The sequence below is a fragment of the Hermetia illucens genome, chromosome 6, assembly GCF_905115235.1.
Source record: "Hermetia illucens chromosome 6, iHerIll2.2.curated.20191125, whole genome shotgun sequence".
In the NCBI taxonomy this organism is placed as follows: Eukaryota; Metazoa; Arthropoda; class Insecta; order Diptera; family Stratiomyidae; genus Hermetia; species Hermetia illucens.
Window position 1 is genome coordinate 74,964,849 of NC_051854.1, and position 15,622 is coordinate 74,980,470.

Here is a 15,622-nt window from a genome sequence, read left to right on the forward strand (position 1 = left end):
AACAGATCCTCTGTACCGCTTGCGACGGTATGACGGAATTCACTGCAGACATGTATAGAATGTAACGTTCACAAGGGCCAGTGGAGTATATAAGGTCGGTTAACACATAGCATAAATCAGGTACGAGTCTCCTGTTGTGGTTTATAGAGGTATCACGTTGCTGAATACCATCAGAACATCATTCGCCCATACCAAAGAGGCTTCACTCCAGTCAAATCAACAACAGATCAGATTTTCTCTTGCAGCAAGCGATGGAAAAACTGTTGGAATATGGACATCAGTTGCATCATCTCTTCATCGACTTTAAAGTCGCCTATGATAGCATAGCCAGGGTAAAACTGTATACGGCCATGAGAGAATTCGGTATCCAGACGAAATTGATAAGACTGACTAGGCTGACCCTAACCAATGTGTGAGGCCAGATAAAAGCAGCAGAATTACTCTCAAGACCATTCGACATCAACAACGGTCTAAGACAGGGGGATACTCATATCATGCGTCCTCTTAACCTGGCCTTCGAGAAAGTGATCCGTGATGCTGAGGTAAATGCAAGAAATACGATCCTCTTTAAGTCCACCCAACTACTGGCCTACGCTGCCAATATCGACATCATGGGAAGAACCACCCGAGACGTACAAACTGCCTTCTTCCATTCTCGTGTATTCCTCGGAGACTTGGTTTCTTAGCAAGAAGAATTGCGAACTCTTGGCCGCGTTCAAGAGAAGAATCGTCCAAAGAATTGTTGGCCCCCTACATGAGGATGGACGATTCCGTAGCCTACATAACGACGAAATCTATGAGCGATACCATGATCGTCAGGTTGTGGATAAAACCCGGCTCAATAGGTTACGGTGGGTGGATCACTTAATCCGTATGGATGAAGATGATCCGGCCCGGAAAATCTATAAGGGCATTATCTATGGTAGAAGAAGAAGACGAGGCAGACCCTGCCTGAGATGGAGTAATACCATAGGCCAGAACGCCAGACAGCTTTTAGGGATATCGAATTGGTGGACTTCGGCGCAAAACCGGGATGTCTGGAGTTCCTTATTAAGGCAGGCCTAGACCGGATACCGGTTGTTGCGCCGTTGATGATAAATCAGGTCATTAGTCCCTCTACCTTCTCCCTAAAAAGGATACCAAAAAAGTTTAGTGCCTGCGGACAAGTACGCACCGTTATTCTTTTATGATTCTATCCGTGGAATAGAAGGGCTACCGAATTGGATCATGGGATTGCAAAAAGCATCTCATTATCGACTCTGTAGTTGTAGCACAAACAAGTCAACGTCAAATAAATCTCCTTAGTTGCTATATCGATTACTCCAAGGCTTTTCACAGTATCCCGCACGCTTGTCCATGTCTGTATCACATTGATCCCAAACTAATAAAGTTTTTGGCAACAGTCATGGAGGAGGGGCATACCACCTTGTCAGCGTGCTCCTCTGAGGGCATCAATGCCTTAGAGCCCATTCGCATACGAAGAGGCATTTTCCAGGGAAGAACAGACGAATCCTCCGCATGCGGCTGTTTGAAAGGCAAATACCAGGCTGCCTCCACTCAACATGAAGATATGAATTATCTCGGCAGCTATTTGTCGAACAGATGGCTGTGTGTTGAGTAATTCTTTACTGAGACGGAGGAATTTTTGTGTGTCATTCACAAAAGCTTCTGAGATAATGACCATCTGATGGTTGCTTTCGTGTTGGTCCGACAATTCTCTCATCCTCATCTTCAACATTGACTACTAGCACGATTTAGTTGTCATTAGACTGTGGGTGAGCCATCTGACTGATCGGACGGCAAGTACTCCGAGTACCCACCTCAGAATATCGATGAGCTTCATTGGGCCGCCACATAAAAATGCTCTTTTCTCAGGTCATTGGTCACTTCCCGAAGAGGCAGCGCAAAGTCTGGCTGACTGCGGGACCGTCAACATGGATCGATGAGCGGCAGGGATGTAGGCTCTATTAACCACGTGACGCGCTTGAACTCCGATACCGTGCAGAATCCCGGAAATTTCAATGCAGTGTGCGCCATAACAAAAGGGAATTTATTATTGGGAAGGAAGAGTTACCCTTGAACGCAATGATTTCAGAACTATATATCGCGTCATGAAACAACTTTCATGTATTCGCAAATCTTTTCGATAGTCCTCTGAAGTACCTACGATAACGAGCAGCTGAAGATGTGAAAGGAACACTTCACGGTTCTTAACCGTATCCCATTCGGTGAAGTTTCGCCTCTGGTAGATGAAATGACTAGTCACCGTAACAAGCGATGTGCTCAATATTCTGCCCGCAGAATTATATATTGTCCGGTATCTGCAGATCTGATACTTCCACGGACTACTACTACGGAAGTCCTGGGATTTCGAGACCTTTCAAAGAGTGTAGAAGAAGAGAATGATAGTTAAGATTTCAAAAAAGTCTGGCAATCGGAGGGATATCTTACGTATTTGCTATCGTCAAAAAGATAATAGCTAAAATGATCTTGAAACGCATCATAGAACACCTCGAACACTTAATCAATAGATAGCAAGCTGGTTTTCGCTCTGGATCCCCCTACATTGACCACATCACACACACCCTAAGCATCATTTTGGAACAGTGCGCGAAGTTTAGATCACCGCTTCACCTGCTTTTCATTGATTTCGAGAAAGCTTTCGGTAGTGTGAACAGGAAGTGTATTCGGAGTGCTATTCATGCTATCTTGTCCGGAGGACATGGATACGTTGTACATCAAGGGAGCACTTGGCGCAGAACAGGGGAGGAGGAGTATAGGTTCTCGGGAAGCGCATTTCAACGAACCGTGTACGATGTTCCGTAGGTGTAAATGACGTGCTATGCATACCATATTCTCCAAAAACATTTTTCGAGAAGGGTACCTTCGATTATTTTTGACAGGACTCACAACGGTATCCCTCAGATTTTTTTATAAATTTTTGCACCGATCTCCCAGTATAGCTATGAGCTTCTTGACTTTAGTAGCTCTACATCCATACCCGACACTTTGTTGTTTATCTACGATTTTAGAACATTCTTGACTTTCTTTGAATGTAGGTGGTGGGACGTAGCGCCCTCTGCTCGTTCGATGTGTAGAGATTGGATTGTAGTATTAAGTAGCTCTTAGAAATATTGGGCTCATCGATTTTTATCTGCTTCTTGTTTCTGCAAAATATGGTTCTAAGTTGAAATCCTGCGGGGTCATCTTTTTCGTCATTAGTGGATTTTAAATTATGCCTCTGAAAGTGATCTGCGGGCCTCGTTGTTTTTATGGTTTCATTTCTGGTAGTGTAATATGCCTCGCGGTGTGAGCGTACATCAAGGACGCTAGATGCGATTCGTATCTGAATTAGAGCGTAATCGCAGAGTTCAATCTCTGCGTTGAGGGAAATAAGTCAATGAAATTGCCATATTTTCGCTGCAAGTGAATTCGTTTGTTATATCATGCAAACTATGGAACCCCTAGTTCCTCGGTGGATCATCTTTGGGTTTAATGTCGCTAATTTCTTCTTCTTGAATAGTGTGGGTTCGAGAGTCAAATTTCTCGCTGCTTCAGAATTTCATTTTTTGGATCGCCAAAGTATCTATCTTGTACTTTTCAACTTGTTCAATGAATAATTTAGCAGCGCCAATTCTGAACAGGTCTTATATTTAAAGGAGGCTTTTCTTGGTGAGGTTTAACAATTTTGCGAGTGCTTGAGTTCATATTCCTCCATGAGCACCGTGGACTCTTCCATGATTGGTAAGTTCGCCCAGTAAAGTTCCCTTAGCCATTCCTCTTCATTTCTCATCGTCGTGGCTATGAACCCATTTCCGATTCCACAAAATGGCTCGGGTGCTTACAACGGCGTCCCTGATCTTTTCCTGGCCAGTTCGTCTGCTGCCTCATATTGTCTTCTAACTCAATGTAGCCTGGGACCCCGAGTATCTAAATCTTATTGAACGTGGCGACCGTGTTCAGTTTGTTCAAACATTCCCATATCAGTTTGGAATTTACCTGGTAAGCTATCGGTTAGAATAATAAAGTTCTGCCTCCTATAGTTCCTTTCGAGACCAAAGGAGGCACCCCTGTCTATAGCGTATTACCTGCATACTTTCTCCTTGCAGACCACGTACTTGCCCCTGCAATTAATACATATACAGCTTTTGTATATTGGAGGTTTATCAGGGCTAGTTTTGAGCTAGCCATCGGCTCCGTTAGTGCTTGGAGCCCTTCTCCAATTGTCTCCAAGAGTATTGTCCTCCTCCTCCGACATGCCCCTTTCTTGTGTTTTGTCTTCGAACTTGAGCCCTAAGAGGTCTAAATCAAGATCGTTCAGTTTCTCCTCTTTTGTGGGCAACAGATCCACCTTCCTGCTCGGTCCTGCCTTTTCAGCCTCTATGGCTTCTCCGATTTCATCGGGGTCGTCGGCACGGTTCCCGATGTGTCCTCCGAAGTATCCTTCCTTTGTTTCTCGTTGTGCACATGCGTAGGTATGCTACCAAATCTATAACTGATGTGAGGAGCTTACCTTTGCCCTCCTCGCTTTTGAAAGCTCTCCATAACCTCCTCGTCTCAATCGCTGCGTCTTTGGAATGTTAAACCGTCACCATGTGTGCCCCTGATATGTCATCCCCAAATTAGTCAATAGTTCCGTTCCCTTCCATCCTGGCAGCTTAGGAACTACAGTGGCAAAACTAATGCTTCACATTTCTTATCCTGATGTCCTCCAGGGTCATATTTTCTGAATCATATTATTAGATTATGACAGCTTTCGTACATCAGTCCATAAGATATCTTGCTCATATGATACATTGCAAGATTTTCTGTCAAACCTTGCAAAGTATAGTTTCTTTTTTTTTTTTTAAATTTCTTAGCCAATTATTTGCTTTTTCCATGTGAATGGCATTCATTTGCCTTGTGACCAAATTTGCGGCACGTCGTGCTCAACTTTGGATTTTTTTAGTAACGCGCCAATCATTTTTGTAATGACTTTATAATTTTTGCAGCTAATTACCCATTTTTTCTCGTCGGAGGAATAAAATACTTTGACTTCATCCGAGCGCAAATTAGATACTAGGCCGCGATCTGAATAGAGCATGGAAACAGCGCGTAGGATATGCTCTACAATACAACAAATGTTCTCACAGTCCTACAATATGATCATCCCTCACTATGTAGCGAAGATCAATTTTAAAAATTGAAATTAAAATATATAATCCGAATCCCAATTTTCTACCAAATCTTTAGCAGTAACAAGATAAAGAATTTTCTGTAAACGTAAACAACTTTTCGTCTCCAAACAATTCATTTTCAAACCGCATCAACGCCTACAAATTATATCTCGAAACAAAATCTTATTATTTATAGAATAAAACTTTGACCCCATGCGAAAATCCGCAATCACTTTCAGTGGGCGCAATCAACTGCATTGATTTGTATAAAAAAATACGTTTTTTCCTCAACAACACACAAGATGATAACAGAAAATATGAAATAACTTGGTCGAAAGTATTTGTGGCTCGTATCTGTATCGGACTTTGTAAATAATGACCATTGCTCATATTCGCTGGAGGTGAGGTTGATAATTTTTTCAGGCATGTCCACTGAAATTATAGAATAGCAACCATTCTTAGATACACATGTATGTATACGGATGTGTTGCGTAATAGTGCCAAAAAAATTGATTCAAATTTTGCTAGATCATAATTTTTTGTTTGTTTTTTTTTCTGATTGAATGATTCAAACTCGCAAATAAGTAAATGTTTTATCAAGTAACCGTCCATGGAATTATTTTATTTGTTTGATGGTTCCAAAATCATTGCTTTAGTAATATAGTATCTTTTATTTTTTGGTATTTATTAGTTTGACTACAAGTTTTTTCAGAAAAAAGATATGATTAAATCTTCATACATCCATTCTATCCATTCTAGGACGATTTGTATTCGTAGAAAATTTATAGGGATTTGGAGTTTTTTTAGATCTGATATTCGTGTGCATAGCACATTTATTGCTTGATAACACTATACTAGTTCCATTAAATTATATTATAATCCATTGAGGGATATGACAAACCGTGTTTGTTGGGAAAGCGTTACTTTCAAGCAGGAAACTGGTTATATAAGTACACGTTGCAGTTGTGTTGTTAAAAATTGTATGGTCGTAATCACCATTAGGTCATCGAATGTCTTTGAAAAAATAGCATATCATCATTGGCTACCACTGAAATGGCGTTTTTGATTTTATTTGTTAACTTCAAGTTGTACACATATGTTGCCAGAAAATTCAAAGGCGCTATGTAAATTACAATAAAGTTATATCTGATTATTATAAACCTGTATATGAATTGTGCCACGCCAGCTAGCAATGGCACTGTCGCATCCTACTTTCGAATCGATAGGTACGCTACGTACAGCCTTCGAATCACAATATACGGATCTGTTCTTGTTTTCATATAAAAACACTAAAATATCACACACACAAAATCACATCTATGTCTCATGGTTCGCCGTTACCTGGGATGCGTTTCAGTTCGTCCCAGAACTTCTTGAGACGGTCGCACAGTTCTACTGTTCAAGTGCTCTTGGAATACACTGCGAGACATAGCCAGAAATGCAACTTTCGCCCCTCGTAAATGAGTGACCTATCCGCTGCCACTTCCGGCTTCCTTTCTCACATCGCGTACGGGCGCTAGATCTCTCCGGCCACCGAGTCCTTCGTTCGTTATCAGGCCTGCATACTCCGATAATACGACGCAAGCAAGTATAGACGAAGGCTTGGAGTTCTCGAGTGGCAAGGGGGTAATTTGCTATCCGCTAGTTCCACATAGCAACACAGAAGGAACAGTATTGACTTGATTTGGGACAACTGCATTTCTAGATTTTAGACAAGGCAGCGAAAGTGAATCTAGCAATGTTAATGTGTCGAGTCACATCCAATTCGGTGCCCCCGTTGTTAGAAATCACGGTTCCTAGATATACAAATTTATCGACACCTTTGATAATCTGCCCATTAATGCGGGTGCAGAGAGTTCGATGACTCGTCAGACTGTGAACCTTGATTTTGTTGGTGTTTATCTCCAGTCCAACTCGCCTGTCTTTCCAAATCCAGACCCATGTGAGAGAGTAGCGTAATCGGAGTATTTGAGGAAAGCTGTCATCGTTCTCCGGACAAGGCAGCATGAATAATGTCACCGACGACAAGAAAAAACAGTATCAGTGGAAGCTCTCGTTCTCTGTTCATAGATACGGATGCAAAACGTAATCGAAACTCAACGGTCATCAAATTCTTATTTAGGAAGTCAATGGCAACGCCCCTCTTGTTACCCATACCTAGAAAACAACTCTTATATCGAATGGTTCCGATGTGTTTAGATGTTCTGTGCCGGCAGTCGAACCTCAACTAACCTAATTTGCGAGCCTAAACAATGTGTGGTGATCGTTACAACAGCCTATCACATGCTCTAACAAATTATTATCAAAACCTATTTATAATCAGATCACAATACAGCTAAATCTCTCTTTCTGCTTCTCGATAAATTGAAAAACATCTATCTGTCGCTAATTTGAAGTGCTATCGAGGGGCTTATTACCTGATAACGCTCATGAATCAAAGAAAACCAGACTGTGACACTTCACTAAAAATTTGGCTATCGCTCTGCGCCAATAAACATCTCAATTAGCTATTGCATATCAAATCTTTCAATTTGATGGGAGTGAAAGGGTGTCGAAATGAAGTAATTGAATTTTGTGCGATAATACGATAGATAAGCATAAAATGAACAAGTTGGGAAACTAGAAGCTAGACGCTTCAGGTATGAAAGGTTTTGTGTATTTCTTGGCATTTGCCCCATTAATATGTAGCACGTAATATATGCATATATTATGTGAAAATATCCTCCTTCAAGTGATATTGACATTCAAAGTCCTAAATTTTCACAGAAGCTACAACTTTAACCTATTATAACTTTGTTAGTAATAGTGCGATTTTCACCAAATTTAGTAGGATCATGCTCTAGGTTACATTGCTGCAAAATTTCGTGATTCTAGGATGAACTTAAGGGGGGTTTTCCTGCCAATTACTAAAAATTATAGTAATGTACTATTATTAACTTTATTTGAACAGGTATCGGCATGGAGGGTGTTTCAGGGCCTAGGCACCATACAGTGGAAGCCTCTTGATTTTTTTCAGTTTTCGGTTGAGTAGTTTCCTCTCTGTCAGTATCATAAATTTCTTGGAACGACGGACAGACAAAGACCCTTCAAAGTCCACGAAGACCCCCATTACATATTCAGCTTTCAAAGTTGCGTCCTCTATCCTTGAAACAAAGAAAGAGTAGACTTCCACGCTGGTAAGCATGTTGGTTCTCTTTACGTAGATGTAACGTTAGTGTTTTTCCGCAAATGGTTCAGAAGTCGTCTGGTTGATTCCCTGAGTTTTTGCGGTACTTGGTTGCACTAGGGAATCATTTTATCACGTTTGCCTAAGGTTATAGGAAAAGTCTCTTCCAAGTACTCCAAAAATCTGCCATTCAAATTCCGCCGAAAGAGTTCCATTTTATTGCCAAAAAAATTGAAATTTGTGGTGGGATTCCCTCTTTGTATTAGGGTCTGCTCGTCCGCAATAATCAGACTGAATTCTAAGTATCAATGCCCCATATTGAGACTATCCAGCACTCGCCAGTCTCTAATCAACTTTAATATTTTTGAAGTACAGTTTTTAAGGTCAATTACTTTACGTTTAGTGTCCGGATAGCTGAGTGGTTAGAGCACAAGGCGTACGGAAGGTCGCGGTTCAAATCTCACTGGAGACAGTGGGATTTGTATCGTGATTTGAAGTCGGATACCAGTATACTCAGCTGTGAATGAGTACCTGAGTCAAATCAGGGTAATAATCTCGGGCGTGCGCAATGCTAACCACATTGCCTCCTACAATCTACTGTGGTGTGCCGTTACGGTCTTGAATGAAGTGCTCTAACACACTTCAAGGCCCTGATCCGATATGGATTGTTGCGCCAACGATTATTATTACTTTACGTTTTCTTGGCCCCGCAGACGCAAGGGCGCATCCTATATTTTGCAGTTGTGAGTCCAGTTGAAGTGGTGAAATCAAGTAGCTTCTTCCTTGGTCAATATCCGACATGTTCTGTCCTGCACAGCTCGGTATTCACAATGGTGAACTTAGGCAGACTGCCAGAAACAATAGCTGGAATTACCATCTGGAGCCACTTTAAAATAGTCTCATCAATGCACTGCACTTGCGAAAACCTTCGTCAATAATCTCGGGGAATTGGTCCTGACATTTTGCCATCCTTGAAATAAATTCCACAGAAGCGATCAGAAATGAGGTAGCAATGAGGTACGTTGTCTTTCCCGTCTTCGTATTAATATTCTAATGGGAGAAACCACCTTCGTTGAGGTCTTTCTCGCTGATTTTATCATCTTCCCACACACCGATCTTAGTCCGATGTCGCCGGTATAATAGACAGTAAGCGTAAAATAAGGCCCTAGTGCAAAGCACAACAACGCGTTGCCCAGCACAAATGTGTTAACCTTACACTTCCTCCGTGCATTATCGCTGACCGAAAAGTTTTCTCCATCGTCCGGCGAAGATTTCGCTTCTTTGCGTCTCATTCGAAAGGAGCATTGTCTTCTTCCACAATCTTCCTCTGTCATCGATTGGAAACAGCATGACCCCATTTTCACATACCGGCATTATACCAGTAGTGCTCACGTTATCAGCTAGGGATTGGCCGGTTGTATTCGGATTTCCAGTTCTTTTTGACATCAAATCAAGCTTTCCATTGAAGTGGAAAGCATGCCTTTCGCAGAATTCTCCGTGGTTGCACTTGAATTTAGTTAGGCTTTCAAAATCAGCAAATGGGCTACTCCTACTCGCGGGTGGATTCAAAGTCTGTGACTTCTTATCACTTCATCATCATGAACGGCGCAACAACCAGTATCCAGACTAGACGTGCCTTAGTAAGGAATTCCAGACATCTCGATTTTGCACCGAAGTCCACCAATTCGATATCCCTAAAAGCTGTCCCGACATCCTGGCTGATGCCATCGCTTCATCTGAGTCAGGGTCCGCCACTACTTCTTTTTATCTACCATAAATATAGCCCTTATAGACAACCCGGGCTGGATCATACTCATCCTTACGGTGACCCGCCCATTATAGTCTTTTGAGCCAGATTTTATCCACAGCCAGACAGTCATGGTATCACTCATCAATTTCGTCCTTATATAGGCTATGAAAGGATTCTTCTATTGAATACCGCTAAGAACCCGGGTTCAATTCATCGCCATAGCTGTTATCGGTTGTGACAAAAGGTAGGAGAAAGTATCAAGATCTTATGTTCATCTTTATTGTTCCCAGTTGACCAGTGTCAGTTAACGCTGCTGCTTCTCTAGTTTTGGGTCCTGACGTTGCCATAATGTACTTCTTCTTGCCTTTGTTATTGTTCAGTTGCAGGTGTCGTGCCATCTGTTTGATCTGGACAAAAATAGAGTATATTTCTTGAGTTGTTTCCATAACCTTAATATCGTCACCCCACGCCAGCAGTTGGTGGACTTGAGGAGAATAGTTCCTCTTGCATTAATCTTTGCATCGCGGATCCCTTTTTGCAAAGCCAATTGAAAAAGGATCCCGCTGTCTGGCACTCTTATTCCAGCTGAATGGTCTGGAAAATGATCCTGTTGCTTTTATCTGACCTCGCACAACCCATTCAGACATCAACATCAACAATTCGTAGATTCCATGTTTTGGACACTTAGTGCAGTTGTAAACTACTACAAACTACCGGACCACAACAAGGTCCGAGGAAAGATAACATAGTTTACTTCGTGGTCTGCTCCAGACTGCCAACAGAGCAGAGCATGTAAAAATCTGGAGCAATACCCGGAAAGTAGGGTGGACGGACCAGCTGATGCCAACCTAACTCCACATATTTTTCTGAATGAGTGCAGTCATAAGGCTTAGGTATGGTACGCAATTGTTCAGTGGATCTTCTGAGGGGTAACTCGTGAGGAAACCAGGAATCGAATTTCGCAGCATAACCCAGGGAGCGAATTCGTCCTTTTTGGGTAGTACAGTGTACGGTAAATCTTTCTCCTCCAGCGTCCCTAACAATACGTCGCTTTGAACATAATTCCCTGCTCTGTGCCTGAGATCAAGCTCATACAGTAAAGAATCCCTTAAATGAATTTTATCTAATTCCATGTTGAAGGCGAAGCAGTTCAGTCACGATAGAGACTAGCGGTCTATTTCAATAGAACTTTTCTAAACAGTGTGGTAAAAGATCACCTTTAAAAGGGTGAACATGCCGACTTGTCAAAATTGAAAAACACTTAAACACACATCCCATGGGTATATCTAGTCAAATAATACGAGTTTCGACAATTGTAGTTTCACAGAATGATCTATAATGCAACAGTAAATAATTCATCTTGGTGAAAACACTTAACTCATCCATGATAAACCACTGATTCACTTATCACCTCAACGGAGGTGAAAAAGCAGTGTTAATAAAAATTGAAGCTGAACTTGTACAATAAAACATCCAAATCTGCTTGGGCATACTTAATGGACCAAATTAACCCCCACCAACTTTAAATGTTGGTTGCATCATTCGTAGAGCCGCTGTGGGTTATGATGGTTCCTTTGGTACATTAGCCAACATACTAGAATTAAAAATACGACGCTAGATGATCGAAATTCAAGAAAAGATTAAAGAAGATTTTAGCAATTCGTACATCCAATCGACTATGCATATAGGATCACTTTGATCATGATCTTGTTCCTCATACGAAGGAATATACCAAAGAAATGAATCGTTTTTAAGGCTACAAAAGCAAACAGCCAATGTTTATTTTCTAAAAATTGGGACGAAGAGATAATCTAAAAACTTTCTCTCTAATAATTATAAAACCTCTCATGGGGATGATAAATCTTGGGTATGTCTGCAAATGCAAATTATCACCTTAAAGATATGAACGCCAACATCAAAGAGCAACGTTATATAGGCAGAGTCTTAAAATACCAGAAGCTACCAAAGTTCGAAACATTTAGTTGGTGGATATCTGAAGTTATGCCACGAAGTGCACATTACTATGAAGTACGTATAAACACATGTTCACAAAAAACGTTGAATCTTTAACTATAAAATATCATTTTCACACTTCGATTTCGAACTATGTGTAGTTTATGTTCAAAGGTGCAATTTTAACGATCTTCATCGATTGCACACTAAATATTTACATCAGCGTTAACAATGCTAATTATTGTAAATGCAAATTACAAAAACGTTGCAAGTACGTGCTGTGATTTCCAAAATGGCCACGTTGTTTTCCGTTGAACGCAACCCATGCACACAACGAAATATCTCTTCACCTAAATTAAAACGACTACAATCTAAATTCTCATGTAATTAAAACGAAATGGTCTCTGAGATATATCATTCAAAATTGGCTCTATTGAATCCATTCCATTCACTTAGTGATTATTAAATTACGGATTAAAGAGGCTGAATCTAAAGAGAAGAAGAAAGCCGCACTATGCATTTTTCGAAAGCAAACCTTGGTTAATTTGTGCAAGACGAATGATGCGGCCGATTTCATTTAAGATGACATTTTTCCAGACCAGACGCAAGATTTATCTTCAGAAACGACACAAAAATGTCTTCCTATCAAGTTAAATTATCGCCGGACGTAGTGCACTTCTTCATTCAGGAGTTTATCAAGCGGCCGCCTCTCATGCAACAACGCTGAATTCTATCAATAATTGTTTCTTAGAATGCTTTATTATCACTTGTTGCCATTTAACTATTTATATGCGGGTAAAGGTTCATATTTTTAACTTTCCGTGCTTTGTAAAATGAATATACACACGAAACTGTTGTACATGCACGCATACAATATATGTAAGTGCAAATCCAAAGAATGGACGATGGACGGATGAAAGTAAATTTAGCGGCCAATTGACGTTACTTTACTGATTCCCCGACCATACTTCACTTGATTGTCATATTCATTTTTACGCCGACCATCAGACTTGTCGTCAAATTGCATCTTGGAGAGGTACCCTTCTGAATACATATGTGTTCGTGGTTATAATATGCATTCCTCTTTGTAATATGATTATTTCGAAGTAGCAATGGCATCACCCTTAGCTGGGCTCTACTATGTACGGCCATGCGTTGAAAATCAACGAACAATTTAAATTATTTGATGTACTTTAATCGCATTCAATTAAAGAGGAGTGAATTAATGTTTGCAATTGATAATATCGTACGATGGTTGAATGAGTCGCTCGAGTACAGGAAGTGGAATGTAAAGAAGTTTTTGCGGAAAGTGGAATATTGAATCATTAGGTCAATATATGCATTCCCATTATTCCATCGTCCAATCACATAATAGAAATTCAATGTCTGTTTTAATAACTCAAGGAATTATTAATTAAAAATGTTTCTCTTTTCAGGTGTCGGCTTGGTTCTCCGTAAAATGGGCAACACTGTATCACCAACTGTTGAATTGACAAAGGATGGAGACGAATACACTCTAACAACTTCATCAACATTCAAAACAACCGCCATCAAATTCAAAGCCGATGAGGAATTCGATGAAGAAACTGCTGATGGACGTAAAGTAAAAAGTGTTTGCAAGTTCGAGAATCCTAATAAGCTTGTTCACGAGCAAAAAGGGGAAAAGCCAACCACTATCATCCGGGAGTTTACACCAGAGAGTATGGTTGCTGTAAGTACTTATTCTAAAGCAATAAGTGAGGTATTACTTATACTCAGTACATAGTGTAGGGTTCACAATGAAAGTGAGGCTATTTCGTCAATAAATTAAAATCATTTATTACTTATAAAAGAAAACACCACTATAAACGTTAATGACCTATAACAACTCAATTTAAGAACTTATAACAATTATTAGAAATCAATTATAAAGCAATGTCATTTTTATATTTTTTATTCAAGACGAGAAAAGTTTATTTCAATTATTTTTCACCCATCACTAATCACTGACTTTTCTCTAATACTCGATTGCTGCGCTAGCCTCGTGACTTACCTCGCTACTCACAGGTAGGCGAGCCACTCAGGCGGGTGAGTTTAACTCCGTGGTAAATTGCATTATTCCCGTACGGAGCCTGGACGAATCCTCTCTAATTAACTTGTGCCTGCACAATACCCCACCCTCAGCTGATACCGTGCTTCAACGACAAACCCAACTCCTGGCCGCCAACTTTAGGGGCGTAGATCAAATCGCACGCGCCGTGCAGCCTGTCTACCCGAAAACTCAGTTCCAGAGACAAAAGGCTTTAATCTGAACCCGAGGCGTTCTTGGGCCTGCCTCCGACCGCAAGTCTCAAGCAGCACTTCATATGATGGCTGCAAGGGCCTCCGGGAAGCATCCACGCGAGCGAACCAAGACGTGTGTGCAGACATCCAGGTCCTTGGGGATGTTAGCCCTCGTCGAAGAATGACGGGTTAGCAGGGGTCATTTAAATCTTACCACGGTGTCCCGGAGCAAACCCAAAAAACCAGTGGTGGAAAGGGTCGACCTGATATCGAATTCGAAATCTCCCCATATACGAACTCGGCGGAATTGGCGGCAAGCTTTTCGCGATGGGTTGTACATAGGCTAAGTAAAACGAAAGGCAGGACTTGCGACCACGAGGAATCATCGTGCGCCATTATAGTGCCCCTCAATGTCCTCAACGTGCCAGTATCCCATTCGATTGCGGGCGGTACGCAGTCGTCTGGTGGCATTTGAAGCCCAGAAGTTCGCCCAACTCCGAGAACAGGTAGACTCCCTGGTCAGTAATGACTTCCGCTAGAACTCCAAAGCGTGAGATCCATTCACGACAAAGAGCCTCGGCGCACGAATGTGCAGAGATCTCGGCCAGAGGTAATGCTTTAGGCCGCCGTGTGAACCTATCGCTGATTATGAGGCAATACTTGAAGATATGCAAATCTCCCAAAGAGCCAATAATGCCGATGTGGATCGTGTGAAAACGCTTTGTAGACCGAGGAAATTAGCCTACCTCTTTCTGTACGTACTTTGGTAATTTTACACTTCTGGCACACGATGCACTGTCTGGCCCAAGAGTTAACATCCTTATTCATTGATGCTCACTACACATACACATCTACTAGTGCCAAGCCGATTCGTTGTCCGAATGCCTAAGTGCGCAAGATCATGTACTGCATGAAATTCTTCCTTGCGAAAAGCGGCCAGAATATATGTCCTAGGTCTCTTGTCAGATGTCTCATAGACTATTGGGATTGGGCCGAAAAAAGAAAACCTTCAAAATTTGTATTTGGAGTTGTCCCTAAGGCTCTGAAGCACTGCGTTATCCTTCTGTGCCTCGGCGATTGTCGAAAAATCGACCGTAGTGGGGATTTTGATCTCTGAAACGCGTGACAAAGCATCTACAACTACATTATCCTTACCAGACACATGTTGGATATCCGAAGTGAACTGTCTTATGAAGCTCAGGTGCCGGAGTTGACAAGGGGACGCTTTGTCGGGCTTCTGCTTAGATGCGAAGATAAAGGGCTTATGGTCCGTGAATACTGAACGACCTACCTTCTAGGGAGTATCGGATTTTATTGCCATGTATGCGGCTAATA

General features: G+C 41.4%; 1 protein-coding gene across 1 annotated transcript in view; it reads left to right on the top strand.

Moving 5' to 3' along the window:
- LOC119659880 (probable fatty acid-binding protein) overlaps positions 1-15,622 on the top strand; it is a 31,355-nt gene that overhangs the window by 11,433 nt on the left and 4,300 nt on the right. Inside the window, exon 2 of the mRNA XM_038068199.1 lies at positions 13,462-13,736. Coding sequence (XP_037924127.1) covers positions 13,462-13,736 — 275 coding nt within the window. The remainder of the gene's footprint in view (positions 1-13,461; positions 13,737-15,622) is intronic.